The sequence below is a fragment of the Neofelis nebulosa genome, chromosome 18 (genome assembly GCF_028018385.1).
Source record: "Neofelis nebulosa isolate mNeoNeb1 chromosome 18, mNeoNeb1.pri, whole genome shotgun sequence".
Lineage (NCBI taxonomy): Eukaryota > Metazoa > Chordata > Mammalia > Carnivora > Felidae > Neofelis > Neofelis nebulosa.
In genome coordinates, this window is record NC_080799.1 from 27,863,041 (window position 1) to 27,879,430 (window position 16,390).

General features: G+C 49.8%; 1 protein-coding gene across 8 annotated transcripts in view; it reads right to left on the minus strand.

The window, feature by feature from the left end:
• Positions 1-2,586: 2,586 nt before the first annotated feature.
• VWA3A (von Willebrand factor A domain containing 3A) overlaps positions 2,587-16,390 on the minus strand; it is a 68,569-nt gene continuing 54,765 nt past the window's right edge. For 6 of the 8 annotated variants that reach the window (XM_058710892.1, XM_058710891.1, XM_058710893.1 and 3 more), the window contains 12 exons: positions 15,368-15,458; positions 14,337-14,447; positions 13,705-13,802; positions 12,715-12,852; positions 11,439-11,547; positions 8,465-8,609; positions 7,536-7,680; positions 6,947-7,098; positions 5,811-5,934; positions 3,921-4,018; positions 3,664-3,729; positions 2,587-3,323 (listed from right to left, as the gene is read on the minus strand). In XM_058710892.1, coding sequence (XP_058566875.1) covers positions 3,678-3,729; positions 3,921-4,018; positions 5,811-5,934; positions 6,947-7,098; positions 7,536-7,680; positions 8,465-8,609; positions 11,439-11,547; positions 12,715-12,852; positions 13,705-13,802; positions 14,337-14,447; positions 15,368-15,458 — 1,263 coding nt within the window. In that variant the 3' untranslated portion in view covers positions 2,587-3,323; positions 3,664-3,677. Of the gene's footprint in view, positions 3,324-3,663; positions 3,730-3,920; positions 4,019-5,810; positions 5,935-6,946; positions 7,099-7,531; positions 7,681-8,464; positions 8,610-11,438; positions 11,548-12,714; positions 12,853-13,704; positions 13,803-14,336; positions 14,448-15,367; positions 15,459-16,390 lie in introns of all 8 variants that reach the window. The other 2 variants (XM_058710894.1, XM_058710890.1) reach the window with 2 other exon arrangements.

Here is a 16,390-nt window from a genome sequence, read left to right on the forward strand (position 1 = left end):
GGTTCACACCCGGGTCCTGTGCTTCACCGCTTCCCCAACCACATCCAAACTGTGTGCATCATTCCATTTACCAAAACCAGCCTGTCCTCTCCCACCCGCAGGGCCACAAGACTCCTATCCCCAGGTCCGGCTGGCGGCTGTTGTCCTGCTAACAGCATCGTTTATGATACAATAGTTATGAGTTGAATTGTATACCTCCTTGGCCCCCCAAATCCACATGTTGAAGTCCTAACCACCCAGTACCTCAGAGTGTGGCCTTGGAAATAGAGTCATCTCATATGTAATTAAAGATAAGTAATATAGAGTAGGGCCTGGTCCATTATGACCGGTGTCCTCATGAAAGCCGGAAATTTGGACACACACATGCACACAGGCAGAGCATCATGTGAAGTTTGGAGTTCTGCCGGTCCTTTAAACTCGGACTTGCAGCCTCCTGAACTGGAAACAATACATTCCTGTTGTTTCAGCCACTCAGTTTGTGGTACTTTGTTACAGTAACACTAGCAAAGTGATAGAAACACCATAGGCCATTTTCTCTGTTTGTAGAGGTGAGTGAAACGGCAGCTATCCGAGAGAGTGACCAGACTGAGATCCATTGGGGCAGGGGTTATGGTCACTGCTGCCTCCCTGAGCCCAGCACCGAGCCTGGCCAAAGCCTGGGCTTGTCAAGCCTTAGTGAACTGTGGGGTTTTTTTTGGAAACACCTTAAATTTTACAACTTTGCCTAGATGAAGATATAGAATATTTCCAGCACTTCAAACGTCCCCAGTATGACTCTCACAGTCACTATTCTGACTTTTGTTGCCAACAAGAGTTTTGCTTGTTCCTGGACTTCATATAAATAGAATTACTATGTATTTTTCTTTTGCCTGACACTGATCATGAGATGGATGTATATTGTTGAAAGCAGTTATAGCTCATTATCTAATTATTTACATTATTTATTTATTTATTTATTTATTTATTTATTTATATTTTTAGAGAAAGGTAGGGGGGAAAGGGCAGAGGGAGAGAGAGATACAGAATCTTAAGCAGGCTCCACACCCAGCAAGAGCCCAATGTGGGGCTTGATCTCATGACCATGAAGTCATGACCTGAGCAGCAATCAAGAGTCAGGCACTTAACCTACTGAGCTATTTAAAAAACTTTTTTGGGGGTGCCTGGGTGGCTCAGTCAGTTAAGCAGCCGACTTCGGCTTAGGTCATGATTTCGCGGTCTGTGAGTTCAAGCCCTGCGTCTGACAGCTCAGAGTCTGGAGCCTGCTTTGGATTCTGTGTCTCCCCCGTTTGCTCTCTGTCTTTCAAAAATGAATAAATGTTAAAAGAAAAAAACCTTTTTTTTGATGTTTATTTTTGAGAGAGAAAGAGAGAAAGACAGAGCACAAGTGGGGAAAGGGCAGAGGGAGAGGGAGACAAAGAATCCAAAGCAGGCTCCATGCTCTGAGCTGTCAGCACAGGGCGGGATGTGGAGGAGACCCCTGAGCTGAAGTGGAAGTCAGACGCGACTGAGCCACCCAGGGGCCCCTACTGAACTATTTTTGAAATGGATGTGTAGAAATGTACACTGTACATATGTACAAATGTATCATAAATGTATCAAACTGTACAAATGTACAAATGTGTCACAATTTATTTGTCCACTCTAGCATTGGTAGGACATTTAGGTAGTTTCCAATTTGGGGCTTTTATGAATAAAGTTGTTGTGAAGACATTCTTGTGTATGTCTTTTATGGAATGTATGCACCTGTTTCTCTTGGAGCAGAATTGCTAGGTCAGCAATCCACTGGGTGGGGTCCCCATCCCAGCAACGCCGGAGAGTTCTAGCTGCTCTGTATCTTGATACTGTCAGTCTTTTTACTTTTTGCCATTCTGGTGGGCATGCAGTGGTATATCATTAAGGGTTTTTGTTTTTTAAGCTTGTTTATTATGAGATAGCATGAGCAGGGGACGGGCAGATAGAGAAGGAGAGAGACAGAAAATCTCAAGCAGCCTCCACACTGTCAGCACAGAGTCTGACGCAGTGCTCGAACCCACAAACTGTGAGATCATCACCTGAGCCAAAATCAAGAGCTGGATGTTCAACGAACTGAGCCACCCAGGCGCCCCTACCGTTGTGGTTTTAATCTGCATGTCACTGATGGGTAAGCCTGTTGAGCACCTTTTCATATACCTATTGTCTATTTGCACCTGTTTGAGTGTTCTGTCCATTTCAAACCATTAGGATATTTCTCTGTTTCTTATTGATTTGGAATTCTTCATATAGTCTGCATGAGTCTTTAAAAAAAAAAGTTTTATGTATTTTTGAGAGAGAGAGAGAGAGAGAGAGAGAGAGTGCATGCACCCATGTGGGGGAGGGGGACCCCCCCGATAGAGAGGGGGACCAGAAGCCGGCTCTATGCACTGACAGCAGCAACCTCAACCTGGGGCTCCAACTCATGAACCATGAAATCATGACCTAAGCCGAAGTCGGACGCTCAACTGACTGAGCTACCAGGTGCCCGTGCATATGAGTCTTTTACTAGCATTTTATATCACCAAAAATTTACACACACACACAGACAAACAAATCATCACTTCAGCTTAAAAATCATTTTGATTCTATTTAATTAAATAAAAGCAATTTTTTCTCATCTCAGGAAATCACTCCAGACCACATAATACATGAGACAGTCATTTCATATGTACACAGCAGCGCCTGGCCCAGTGGACCCAACCCAATTTTCACCCGCTTGAGCAGGGCAGACCTTAATTCAGTTTGGTTGAACAGGTAGGGGGCAGGTGGTAAGTCTCACTGGTTTTTGCTCCCAAGATGGGCTGATGGTGAATCTGCATCACCCGCCCTGGACCAGGGTGGTGGGAAGCAGAGGGTGAGGGGACCAGGGCAGAAATAACAAGCTCTGGCTGGTTTCTAGAGCCGGACTCCCACAGCTAAGCTGGATGCTCACAGTTTACTGTGTCTGCCCCTGTGGCAGTTTCTGGGGACCTAGGACACCAGCCTTATCCTGGGGGAGCTCACAGCCAAGAAAAAGAGTTGGCAAAGGGAGTAAGGAAGCATGGTAAGGAGGGCTAGGCATCATAAATGCTAAGTGTCACTGCCGTGAAAACAGATGTTTGGTCCGGATGCAGTGGGAGGAAGGCTGGAGGCTCCAAGCTCTTGATGGGTCCCAGGGACATTTTCACAGTGGAGCTGATGCCATATGAGTTGTGCCTTGATGGATGAGCAGGAGTCACCAGGCAGAGGGGGGTAAGAAGGGCGTTTCCAGGCAGGGCTTGGTGCAAGGCTTCCTAGCGAGTGATAATTCTGTGGCTGGAGTGTAGGGTGTGCTGGGGGACAGGGCAGGAACAGTAGAGTGGACCTGAGATGTCAGAGCCTTCCCTCCCTCAGCTTCCAGAGAGCCCCGGTGCCTGGGATCATGTTTCCTGGGGATGAACTCTGGGTTACAGCTTTCTAGGATACCTCACCCTCAGGGCCAGTGTGTGCTGAGCGAGTGATTATTTGTAAGACGGCCTTTCAGTTTAGAGGAATCATTATTTCCAATCCCTCCCTCCCTCCCCATAGTTACTACTACCCATGACACTGAGCATGCTGCCTCATCCTTGGTGGATACTTATGAGACAGAGAGCTCATCACCTCCTCTTACCTGAGCTCATCACCTCCTCTTACCTGAGAACCCTTCTCTAGAAAAGAGTGACATTTGGTTCTGTGTTGTTTTTCTTCTGGAGTTGAGACCTAGTGGACAGGAGATGAAGCGAGGAGGTCCCCCTGATGCCCAGATTTCTGGGCCTGGTGGGGAGAAGCAGGCAGGAGCTCTTGCAGGAAGGCTGTGCCATCACCAGGGTGGGCCCAAGTGTTGATGAGGCCCAGGGTCTGGGTGGGCTAGAGCCACGAGGCAGCTGTGAGGGGCTGCTGGAAGGGCATACCTGAAGGATTGGGCCTTCCAGAGGAAGCTTCTGGCCTTGGTGATCTCCTGGGCCAATCTTCTCAAATCATCTCCTTCAAATAGTGGCAATATGGGGTCCTTGGAAAGGGGAAATGAGTGTGAAATTAGATCCACTCAATGACTGGGTGCAACCTGAAAATCCAAAATCTCAGGAAAAAAAAAATTAGAGCTAATCAAATGCAGCCTCCTACCCAGTGCAGGCAATCTGTGGGCCTCGGTTTGCATACCTCCAGAGACAAGGAGCTCACCACCTGCCAAGGTAGCTACTTTGCAAGTGGAACACTTTGAGGTAAGGTGTCTGAGAGTCAGCGGGGTGGGTAGCGGCGAACCAAGGTGTTCACTGGACTTCACGGCAGTTGGCGCCTCTCTTCTCAGTAGAACAGAAGTGGAACATGCTCCTTATCTCACTGTTACCCAGTGAGATCTATTGTGCCCTTTCCCTATTGCTTCTAGTAAAACAGCTGCACAGGCAGCTTTTCGCTTGTGTCAGCCAGTGGAATTCCAGAGGCTAGAGTTAGAGACACAAGTGCTCACGATCAGCAAGAGAATGTGCGAAAGAAAGAGGCTCCCTCTGTCCTTCGCAGCAGGAGAGGAATGATCCCATTCTGCATCTGGAGACTATTCATAGAACCTGATTTTTTATGGCATCAAACTGAGGACTTTTGCAACACTGTCAAGTTTGTTTTCCTGGGTTATAAGGATGGGTGAATATTTGTTACTGTCACTTGTTCTGTTCTCTGAACTATTTGTAGTATTTATCCCTAGAAGACGTATTTGAACGAAGGAGTCCTGCAAAGCACTTGACCTCACAAATTAGGCCATGTCCTGTGGCAGTCATCTTTAAGCTCCAAAAAGAGGTTCTGGAATTCTGGTTGGTTGTCTTACGTGATGATTTGTTGCCTTGAAAATGTTCTGAGAGCACCATGCTCCCAAAAGGTATAAACACGTGCCTAGCTTTTCAGTCAGACCGGGAGAGGATCTTTGGTATTCTCGTGTCTGGCATGTGTGATAGAAACTGTGACTTTACCAGATTTATTACTTAGATCATTTGAATATCTGTGTTTCAATGAATTGAACACAGGGACACAGAAATAAGCAGGACTTATAGCAAAGAGGTTAAGAGCATGAGTGTCTGGGCTGACTTTACCATTTGCTATGTCTTTAGGTGTATTCCTGTCCCTTACTGAGCCTATTTATTCATCCGTTTAATGGGTATAATAGTGGTTAAGGGGATTGAAAGGGGTAGTCTGTATAAAGCAATGGACCTGCACGAGTAAGTGCAATGAATGTGAACTGTTCTGTTAGTAAATAACACCTCCACGGGCACCTGGCTGGCTCTGTAGGCAAAGAATGTGACTCTTAATCTCAGGGTTGTGAGTTCAAGCCCCGTATTGGGTGGTTGGGTGTAGAGATTCATTGATTGATTGATTGACTAAATAAATAACACCTCGGGGCGCCTGGGTGGCGCAGTCGGTTAAGCGTCCGACTTCAGCCAGGTCACGATCTCGCGGTCCGTGAGTTCGAGCCCCGCGTCGGGCTCTGGGCCGATGGCTCGGAGCCTGGAGCCTGTTTCCGATTCTGTGTCTCCCTCTCTCTCTGCCCCTCCCCCGTTCATGCTCTGTCTCTCTCTGTCCCAAAAATAAATAAAAAACGTTGGAAAAAAAAAATTTTAAATAAATAACACCTCCAAGCTCTGTGGCTTTCCCACTCCGAGGAGAGCCAGCCTTGAGGAAGAGCAGCAGGGAAACACAGCCCTTTCTAGCCTATACTTCGTATTCTCACAAGAGAAGCAGAGATCTTTTCAGGTAGGGGGGAATGACGTTATATCGAGACATCTGAACAGACCTCACTCAGTCGCTCCACAACCTACCCTTTCGTCCACGAAGCCCCTGGTCAGCAGGCCGTGGATTTTGAAGAGTGTGTCCTCATCAACAGGGCAGTGATAGCGGGCCCCCGTGAGGGAGGCTAGATTTCTCAGGAAGTCAACCGACGCCCTAGTTGGGAGAACAGGTGTTCTGAGGCCTGCCCGCTGACTGGCCAGGCAAGTTCCCTCTGCACCCCTAGCCTGTGGGGAGCTTAAGTCTGTGCGGCAGTGGGCCCTGGACCCTGAGGCCCTGTGCCACTGAGACCACGTTGGCATCACCAAGCCCACCCCCGTCAGTTTATGGGTGAGGCAGCTGCTGCACAAAGCAGATTCCCAGCTTCAGGGTCGCCAGCTAGTGGGAAAGCACACGGCCAGCACACGTTCCTTAATTGGACACGGAGCCAGTGCCTGCTACTACGTGTTGGGGCTGGCAGGGACACAAGCGTGGCCTTTATGAAGCTCGTGGTTTAGACAGATCAAATATGCACCAAAGCGGGGCGCCTGGGGGGCTCAGTCGGTTAAGTGTCTGACTTTGGCTCAGGTCACGATCTCATCATTCTAAGTTTGAGCCCCGCTCAGAGCCTGGAGCCTGCTTCAGATTCTGTGTCTCCCTCTCTCTCTGCCCTCCCCTGTTCACTCTCTCTCTGTCTCTCTCAAAAATAAACATCAAAAAAAAATTCACCAAAGTAATCACAGTTTCGCCAAAAACATTCAAGTCTTTTTCTGAAGGAGCAGAATCTCTCTTTTCCAACACATGTTCCTCTGCGGTGATCGTTTATAAAAAAATAACCGTGGCAATGCTACTTTAAACATTTTTCCCATCAATTTTCACAAATGTGCTCCGAGAAAGATCGGAAGGGCGAAGACCACACGTGACCTTGGGAATGGATGCAAATCCATTCTCATACTGGAGAAAGTCAGGACGGCGGTGCCTGAGAGGGGCAAGCTGGAGGTGGAGGGAGGGCTTTCACTCTGATGTAACGCCTGCCTGCACCCTCCTCATTTCTCACTCACAGAGTTGGGACCCGGAGAGATTGGGGTCTAAAGTGAGTCCCTGGACTGGGCCAGCTGCTCACATGTGTACCTCACACACGCAGCCGTGGGAACGGCGTACAGTTCAGCCCCTGCTCCTTCTTGCCCACCTGCCTGAGCAGTTCAGGGAAATGGTGTGCAGTTTCAGATCTCTTTCCTCCTTGAGTCTTTGGACTTCATTCAGAATAAGGCTGCAGCTTGTATCTGGCTTCCCGTCGGTCAGGAGGTACAATCCTTCCACATCGTGAAAACTGAAGGCTTTCTGAAAGAGAGTGGGAGGGTGGTCTGGCTCAGAGCTAGGCACTAACCAGGAAGGGCAAAAACGAATTGCCTGCTGTCCCCAAGGGAAATAGTTCTGATTGGATCCCACTGACTTGTCCATTTAGAGTGAGAGACCCTCCCCTCCCCCCTTTCAGCTATCACAGACCAAGGAAGCTGCCAAGGTCTAGGAGAAAGCATGGCGCACTTCTGGGCTGGTTAACCCCAGCAAGTCACTTAACCTCTCTGAGCCTCTGTGCCTTCAACTCTAAAGTGAGAACGAGGATCACTTTCTCACCAGGTTGTCGGGACAATGAAATAAAGTAACACTTCGTAGATCTAAAAGTGCTCTTTGTAATTTGAAAGCATAATGCGGGATCGGTAGAAGGGGTGATGGTATTTCTGCTTTGCTCCGGAGTCGGGCTCGGGGGCAGAACTTGCCAGTAATGCTTGCAAGACCGAGGTGCTCCCCTGAGCACGCAGGTGGGTCACCCACTGCATAGCCTCGTGACAGGCTGCATCTGTGGTCTCCACCAGAGTGTCCCTCCACAGCTGTGGGTCCTCCGCAAAGCTGAGCAGGTTAAACCTGGGGAGGGGAGTGGAAAAGGTAGGGGCAGAGAGAAGGTGAAAGAGATGGGTTAGAAGATGCCTGGGGGAAGTAACCTCTGTGAGGACCATGCAAGCCTATCAGTGTCAAGACCCTACATGGAGCCCCGGGGCCCCTCGGGGAGAATGAGAAGGAGGAGGTACACGCTGGCTGGCGGTTCTAGATGCACATGAAATAGATCGGCACCCCACCTCTGCGCCACTTACAGGTCATGGGATCTCTGGCAAATTACTTAACCTCTCTAAGCCCTAATTTCCTTTTCTGAAAATTGGGGATAATAATGGAAATACCTCACTGGGGCACCGTGAGGATTGAATGAAATCATGCACGTAAAGTGCTTGGCACACAGCAAGTGCTCAATAAATGTTTGCTGTTATTAAGGCAAGGATGAGTCCCAGTCTAGGACCAGTCTCCTACCGTCTCCTAGGGTCAATTTTTCTGGGTAGAGAAAACAACCCCAAACCCCAATCTCTTGAAAAAATCAAGTTCAGCTGAAATCTACAATTGAAGGCCATCTGCTGGTTCCTTTGCTCTGTTTGCAACGGTCCCTGGGCCAGAGATGGATTTCTGAAGGCTGCTTTATTTCTGTAACAGGACGCAGTGTTACTGCTCAAATAAGCTACAGCTGCAGGCTTGTGAGCGGTGAGGAGGGAAGCCCAATGAACTTCCCCTTTGATCTTCTTGCCTCACAGCCACTCGCCCCCTTCCCTCTCACCTGTTACAGTGCTTCCTGCCCCGCACCCACTCGCCCCCTGTCTCTCACCTGTCACAGTGCTTGCGCAGCTGTTCCCAAATCAGCAGAATCAGCTCCGTCTTCACCTGCTGCAGGTAGGGGCCCATGGATCCCGAAGTGTCCACCAGGATGCATACTTTGCTCTCCAAAATGGTGCCAAATAATCGGCGGCTCCCTGCTCCGAGGGCGTGGGGGCAGAAGCAGGGAAGAAGTGAGGGGTCGCTCCTGCCACTGCTGGTTTTTCTCACGGCAGCTATCAAATACAAGGTCTACCAAATACACCTGTTGCCTCACTGGTCGACAATCAGATGTTAGCCCACTGGGAGATGGCCTTTGTGATGTTGTCGAGGGGTGAGGGGCGTCAGTTGTCCAAGGGCAGAGCCGGTCAGTGGCCTGGGCTTTGGGACATCACAGTTTCAGCTGTGTCTTTGCCTGTGATCTGTGATCACCTGCACAAGTGGTTGTAACCACTCTGGCCTGAGTTTCCTCATCCCTACAGTTAAGCGCCTGGACTAAGTGGTGTTACGGTATTGTTTGGGGCTGGAAAAGATGTTATGGAGCATGGAGTCCGTCAGCTGGTCAACAGACATCAGCGGAGCCTGGCACTGTGCAAAGTGTGATGGAGAGAGGCTGCCTGGTCTCCTGGAGCTGAGAGTTGGGCAGGCAAGACAGATGTTAAATCCACAGCTCTGGCTCTCCGAGGGTCATGACAGAGCAGTAGTGGGAAGAATCTGAGTTTGGTGGGTGAGCTACCACTGCAGGATGGGCAGCTAGCAGAGGAAAGAGGTGAAGGTGTGGAAGGAACAGCCTGGGCAAGCCTGGGCCAGAGGAGAGGACCATGGCATGCTCAAGGACAGAGAGAAAGACTCTCTGGAAGGAATCAGGAGGACTGGGATGGAGACCCTTGCCAGGGTCACACAGACTGGCAGTGACCACTGAGAAACCCACGTCCTCCAACCCACACTTTAGTCAGACAAACACTAACCCTAGCCTTTAGTTTCACGAGGCTAAATCCAGAAGTGACCCAGGGGAAAGCCGAAGAACAGAAGACAACGCATCCAGCGTTCTTGAATCACGCCTCAGCGACCTTCCTGGAGGCAGTCGTAGAAAAAAATGGAAAAACTGCCACAGAAAAGATCGGCTGCTTTCCAGGAAAAGATGGACTGAGCTGGCTGGACCCACTGGCCGGGAACCTTCCAGGACTCATCTGGGGTGTTCCCTGGCAGTGCTCATGTCCACATGACAAGAGAGGGGCCATCCTGAGGCATGGGAGACGTTCCATGAAGATGGCCAGCCAGCCAGTTGAGTCGAGGAAACTCCAACTGCAAACGGCTGGCCGATCCGTCTTAGGAACCAGATGGTGGCAACAGTGCGAGCCACCAAGCCCCGTCGTTTTGACCCCCTGCATCTCTCTGACTCTGCCCATGCCGTCCATCTCTACCATCCCCACCTCTCCCAGCTAGCCCAGTCTTTCACCCGGGCTACTACGAGCTCTATCCCCTCAACAGTTAGTATTCCATGCAGAGCCAGGGCGATGATTGCCGATGCTACCTTGATCATTTCCCCCTTATTTAAAACATTCAGTGGCTTCGATTGCTCTTAGGATAAAGGACAAAGGCTGGGCATGGCCTCATCTCTCTGGGATGGTCTCATTCTTACCCTCCCTCGTCCTCAGCCACACAGGCTTCCTTTTAGTCCTTACACTCAGCACTGACTGCCCCCCCCCCCCCCCCCCCCCAGCACCTCAGACATGCCTGTCTTTTCTCTCTTTGCCCAGGTAACATCTATTCACTCTTCAGATCTTGGCTCCTCAGGGAAGCCTCCTGTGATTTTCCTATCCGGGCCCGCTGCCCCTCTTAGAGGCTCTCACTGCCCATGCCTATCTCCTCCCTACACACATCACCGTGGTGACATTACACTTGTCTGTGGGACTCTTTGGTTAACGTCTGTCTCCTAGACCATATGCTCCACGAGCTCAGGGACCGTGTTGGGTGTTGCCTTCCACCATCTCCCCAGCACCTGGTGGGAGAGCAACACACATTTGTTGAATAATGAACGAGTGAATAAGTGAAGCAGCCCTGGGTTTGGAAGTGTTGGTGGTGTTTTGAAGTACTGGGTGGCACTGGGGTGGCAGCATTGCTGATCTTCACACCCTTCCCAGCAGCAAGTGTGCATTGTGATTGGAGAGAGGCACACAACCTCTTTGCCCCCGTGTCAGCCTCTGACACGACAACTACACGTGGCTCTGGCAGCGCCCTCCAGAGGCTTTGGAAAGCAGCAGTCACCACTATACCCCACTGCACATGGTCTGTTTTACCAGGTTCTACTGCAGAGGACTGGATCTAATGAATCTATGTGGGCCCCTGAGGAGCCCACATAGGGACCTCTATAAAAGCCTCCCTCCCTCCTTCCTCCTGTTGTCCCAGGAACCCTCCAGGCCCCAAAGCCTAAACACTCTCCTGTCCAGCTCCGGCTATCTGCCTGGCCTCTTGAACTTGATGCTTCCGGCCGTCTCTTGATCTCCAGCCCACCCTCCTCTAGGGTGTGAGTCTGGCTCTCCTGGGCCAGCCCTGCTGTCCACCTGCCCTGGAGGGACCTTGGTGCCCTCTGTAAAGAAGAACAGGGGATTCTTCTCTGTCAGGACTCCCTCTCATTTCTGCCTTTGTAGACAAGTTCTATGAGGGTCAAATCAATGTTGAATTGAGCCTCTTGAGAGAAAGCCCCTCAGTCACATCCAGGAAGGCAAGGGGCGGGACATGGCCTTGCAGGGTGGGCCTGGACAGGCCTGGGTCCCTTCTGGTGCCCACCGGCCCATGCTCCACCTCCCTATCATCCGGCACCTTGCCTGACCTTGGAATCCAGAAATCATGTTGTAACTGGATGACCTTTCTGGCCTCATCCCTGACCTGTGCACCTGGTCTGGGAAGGACTGACCCTCATCCCTGGGTTGACCTTGTACTTCCCTTCATGCCCCTCCACCCTCCAGGACAGCAGGCAGGCTCACCAGACAGCAGCCACTGCAGCCTCTGGACATAGCGCCTCATCACCTTCTCCAGACATGTGATGTATGCTTCCATTTCCCTGGGCGTCCACTGGATATGTCTCACTACCCCCTGGATTAAGACAAGCCAAGGCAAACTTTGCCCCATCAGCTTTCTTCATATCCCCATCATCTCCTTAAATAGTTTAGTTGGTTGTGGTTAATAATTTCCAAAAACCTCTATTAGGCATATATATATTTGCTTAAAGGCTTTTTCTTTTACCAAACCACTAGATTTATGGTTCTAGAAGGAGTAGGGGAATTGGGATGATGGTTTTGTGGCACATGCAGCCACTGAAATAATAAAAAACATAGCATCTCTAAATTTTTAATTAGAAAACACTTCATGGTAGGATGGGAAGTCCATAAATGTCAAACTAAAAGATGACCTTAGATGGAGAAGGGGACGGCATGATAAAACCCCCATAAAATCCTTCTGGTGAATAATTTTGCATTTGGTGGCTACTTTTGGCTTTCTAGTTTCCCCTAACATCAATAACATCACATAAAATGGCAAGGATAGAAAATGGGGTCTTCCAAAAACAAAAATAAAAACAGCATGATTCATTTTTCATTTGTACTAAATTTACTTGTTCCAGTGTTTTAGCAATGAAAAAATTATCCCCAAACTAGAAACTAGAAAACAGTCCCCGCCCAGGGGAGGAGGGAACCCCCTGATGCTCCCCATCTTAACAGAATCATCAGCAATATTGGGGTACAGAGTTCTGCTGAGTTCTTCAGCCAGTACCCTATTCTCAGCAACTATTTTGTGTGTGTGTGGTTTTTAAAAAATTTTATTTTAGAGACAGAGAGAGAAAGAGCAGGGGGAAGGAGTAGAGGGAGAAGGAGAGAGAGAAAATCTTAAGCCGGCTCCATGAGGGGCTCGATCACACTACTCTGGGATCATGACCTGAGCTGACCTGGGATCATGACCAGAGTCAAAATCAAGAGTCAACTGATTGAGCCATCCAGGAGCCCCCCTCAGCAACTATTTCTAATTCTCACTCCATGGAGCCCTTCTAGCTCTGGAAGATGGTGTCAGGCACCCTAAGGAGTTGACTTTTCTTCCAACAGTATCTGCATCCCTATGTGCCAAGAACAGTCCCAATTTTGGATAGAAGCAGGAAGAGAAGCCATGTACATTCTCATGGAGTTCTCACCAACACATTGTGCCATTTGAAGCTGATCACAGGCAGGAGGTGGGAGAAAAGAAACAATAGCAACAAAAACCATGACTTACATTGATCTCTATACTGGGCAGGATGTTGCAGTATTTGGCTGACGCCAGCCCCTGGGCTGACTTCTGATGAGTGCAGCTGGGACCGATGTATCTGGAGATTTCCATCCTCAGTTTTTTGAGCCCATAATTTGCTACCCACTGTAGAATAAAAGAAAGAACTATTATCTTGGGTAATGTAGGCTTAATTGAATGATGGTCTGACTCATCTATTAAAACGTTGTATTTGAAATCTGTCTCGTGTTTGCAGTGTGGGGTTTCTAGGTCTTCATGGAGCACCCAGGGCATGTAGATTCCTTCCCCTGCACTGGGAAGAGATGCACAAGAAATACCGGCAACAGGGAACCTGCTACTTTCTAGTCTGGTGGACGCTGTTGCTTTTCCAATAGCCATTTCAACTCTCTCCCACAAAATTTGAGTGGAAAGCCATGACTAGTCTGAAGTTCAGACTCTAAACCAATTAGGGTGATCTCTGTCTCCTTGTCACGGTGAGAGATACAAGAACGGGCAGGCTCGCGGCAATCAAGCATGGCTCCAGGATCGATTCAGGCTCCAGTCAGAACCAAGCTCAGACTCTTACTGAATGGTTGTGGAAAGAGACTCTCATCGAATGGTTGTATCTTCAGGATATGAACAAGAAGGGGGATTTGTCCTGCCTGCAGCCAGAAGGTTCTGACACTACTAAGTGCTTTACCCAAAATATACTTCAATTAGTCATCAATCCTAGCAGATATACAACTGGATTCATTTTACAAATGGGGACACTGAGATTGGGTGTAGCTAAATGACTTGCCCAAGGTCACCCAGCTAGGAACCAGCAGACCCAGGTTTCCAACACAGGTCTATTTAAACTCTTTCCCCATCTGCCACACTAAGCAGCCATTGTGAGCACATGCCTCTCCACGTCCAAGTATGTCCACCTACCTACGAGTGGAAGGTTGGCGGAAGGGATTATTACTTGAGGGGTATGTGCAGGTTCCAAGAACTTAATACCTCTTGGCTTGAGCAAACTGCATCCTTCCTGGGCAACTGGATAGAAGAGCTAACCCTTCGTATTCCCCTTCCTTGAGGGTATTTCTTGTAGACCGAGCCTAGGAGAAACAGAGTGAGGTTACCTCGTGCACCTCTCTTCCCTCTCCCCTCCACTCCCCTCTTGGGCTTCCTTTTGCATTTAATTTCTCTGTCAATCAAATCAGCTGGAAAATTCCTTAGGCCAATTTGCTGAAGGGTAGAGGGAGGCTGTTAGGTGGATCAGGGGAAGCGTTGGGACCTCGCCTCTCTACACATCAGTGAATCGTTACTGGGAGACTTGTACCATTTTGCAGCAATCAATTGTGGGGGGGGGGAGAGGGTAGGGACCCGAGGACACTCATCTCCACTCCCTTCCCAATTTCCCAATCAGCCTCAGAGCTGAGGACACTGCCTCTGATGGAGGATGAGCGGTGTCAAGAACTTGCACGCCCATTTCCCTGGACTGGGAGTCCTGAGTGGTTTGAGGATACGCCTGCTCCGGAGACACTGCTGCCTGCGTCCTGGGACAGCTGGAGGGGTCTCCCTACCCATGGGCCTGCTGACCTTACAGTTCTTACAGGGCCATCCAGACATCTGTGTAACCTCCCGCTTACCCACGTTATTCCCCGTCTCCGTATAAAACAGTGAGAGAGATGTCTCTGCTTCCCTCCACTTGGTCTTCCTCCTCCGTTCTGCGGTCCCTTCTTTCACTGGCTGGGCTGAAGCTGGAGGAAAATTGGCCTGTTGGCTGGAGCAGCCTCGTGGGGTCATGCGGTGACGCTGTCCAGCTTGTCTGGAAGACTTGTCAATTTCAGCTATGCTCTGCCCTTGAAATAGGCCTCCAAAATGGCCTTGAGGTCCTCAGGGACTGCCCCCAAGTCTTCTGGCCTCACCTGCATCGGCAACAGCTAAAGCTGCCATTTACCAAGTACTGATGTGTGCCAGGCATGGCGCTAAGTGCTTTCCGTAACCCGTATTATCTTATCCTCAATGTGCCCCAGTTTATAGTCAAGGCGAGTGGGGCCCAGGGTCCATAAGGGCACAGCAAAGATTCTACCCAGTTCTTGCTGACTCCACAACTCTGCTCTGAACCATTCTGCTATGTCTTTGACATTAGAAATAAGATACACGGGGGTGCCTACGTGGCTCAGTCAGTCAAGCATCCGACTCTTGATCTCGGCTTGCGTCTTGATCTCACGGATCGTGAGTTCAAGCCTCACATCGGGCTCTGTGCTGGCGGCACAGAGCCTGCTTGGGATTCTCTCTCCCTCTCTTTCTGCCCCTACCCCTCCCTCCCTCCCTCTCTCAATAAACTTAAAAAAATTAATAAGATACATGGTCTTACTTCTATGAGCTGAATACTTAAATAAAAATACTGAGGCCCTGTCATGACCAGCTGGCACTGGTCATTATCCTTAGCCGGTCTTGGGCCTAAATTTCTTTATCAGTGAAATGGGGAACTAATAGATTACCTGTCACACAGGACTGATTATCGTAAGCTTTACTTGGGACAATCTTAGCAGAGGGGTGAGCACATGAAAAAGACTCATGATCATCAGTCATTTTGGTTACCATTATAATTAATACATGTCTTGGCCATGCCCTCCACCCCCCTACCCACCAGCCTGAGCACAGTCATGCTTACCTGGTGGGATGCCTGCTTTGCCACTAAGTGGCCGCCATGTCAGAGCTTCCAAGGGGGAGCTCTTCTCTCTGTCACGGTCATCTTTAAGGCTCTAGAAAACAGGCCGTCTTTCCTATCAGTGGCCTGTTCTCTGTAGCAGGCCCAGACCATGTGTAGCTTACTCCCATCCCAGGGGTTGTGTTTCTGGAAGGTTCTGCCCACGTGGGCACTGCCCTCATTCAAAGAACTCCACCAGGTTCCAGGAGCCAGCCTAGAGGCATCGCCTTCCCCTGCCTTCCCAAATTCTGGGATGAAACCCCAGTCTCAGCCTGTCCGTTAGGAAGCCATGCAGGGAGGGGCCTATGGGAGTCGATTCCTCTGACATGTGTGCCCCATCTCCTGCAGCAGATTCAGAGGCGACTGGGTTTTGAGGTGAAAAATTGTGTGCGTGCGTGTGTGTGTGTTTAATAACAGGGAGGGAGGGCATGCTAGCACACCCGTGGGATTTGCCAGAACTTGCTTCAGTTACCACCCTTCTTCCTAGGACTGGGATTTTTGGGCCTCTAGCATGACAAGCAACCATTTGGGTAACTTCTGTGCCTTCTTGGGCATCTCAGTTTTAAGGGAGGAGTCCTTCATTACTGGGCACAAGTGCAATGTGGCAATGGCTGAACAGAATTACCCAGGGCCTTGGACCAACCAGCTCACACCACTGTGAGCTGCTGTGAAAAAGGCCTGGCTGCTGCTACCTGGCCCTCATTCCAGGAGCCTCTTTGGAGGCCTTGGCACAGCCCAAACCTCTTCACTCTGAATCGGCTCAGAAAGCACCGAAGGCCCAAGACACAGCCCCTGAGACTCCGGGGTTTCGTCCCAGAATTTGCATCTGGGCTGGTTCCTGGAACCTGCTTGAATTCTTTGAATGAGGGCAGAACCTGTGTGGACAGAACCTCCTGGAAGTGCAGCCCCCGGGCTGAGAGTAGGCGACACAAGATCCGGACTGGTCCCCTCATTCTGCAAATGCATTATGTTTGCAAGGATCTGTCC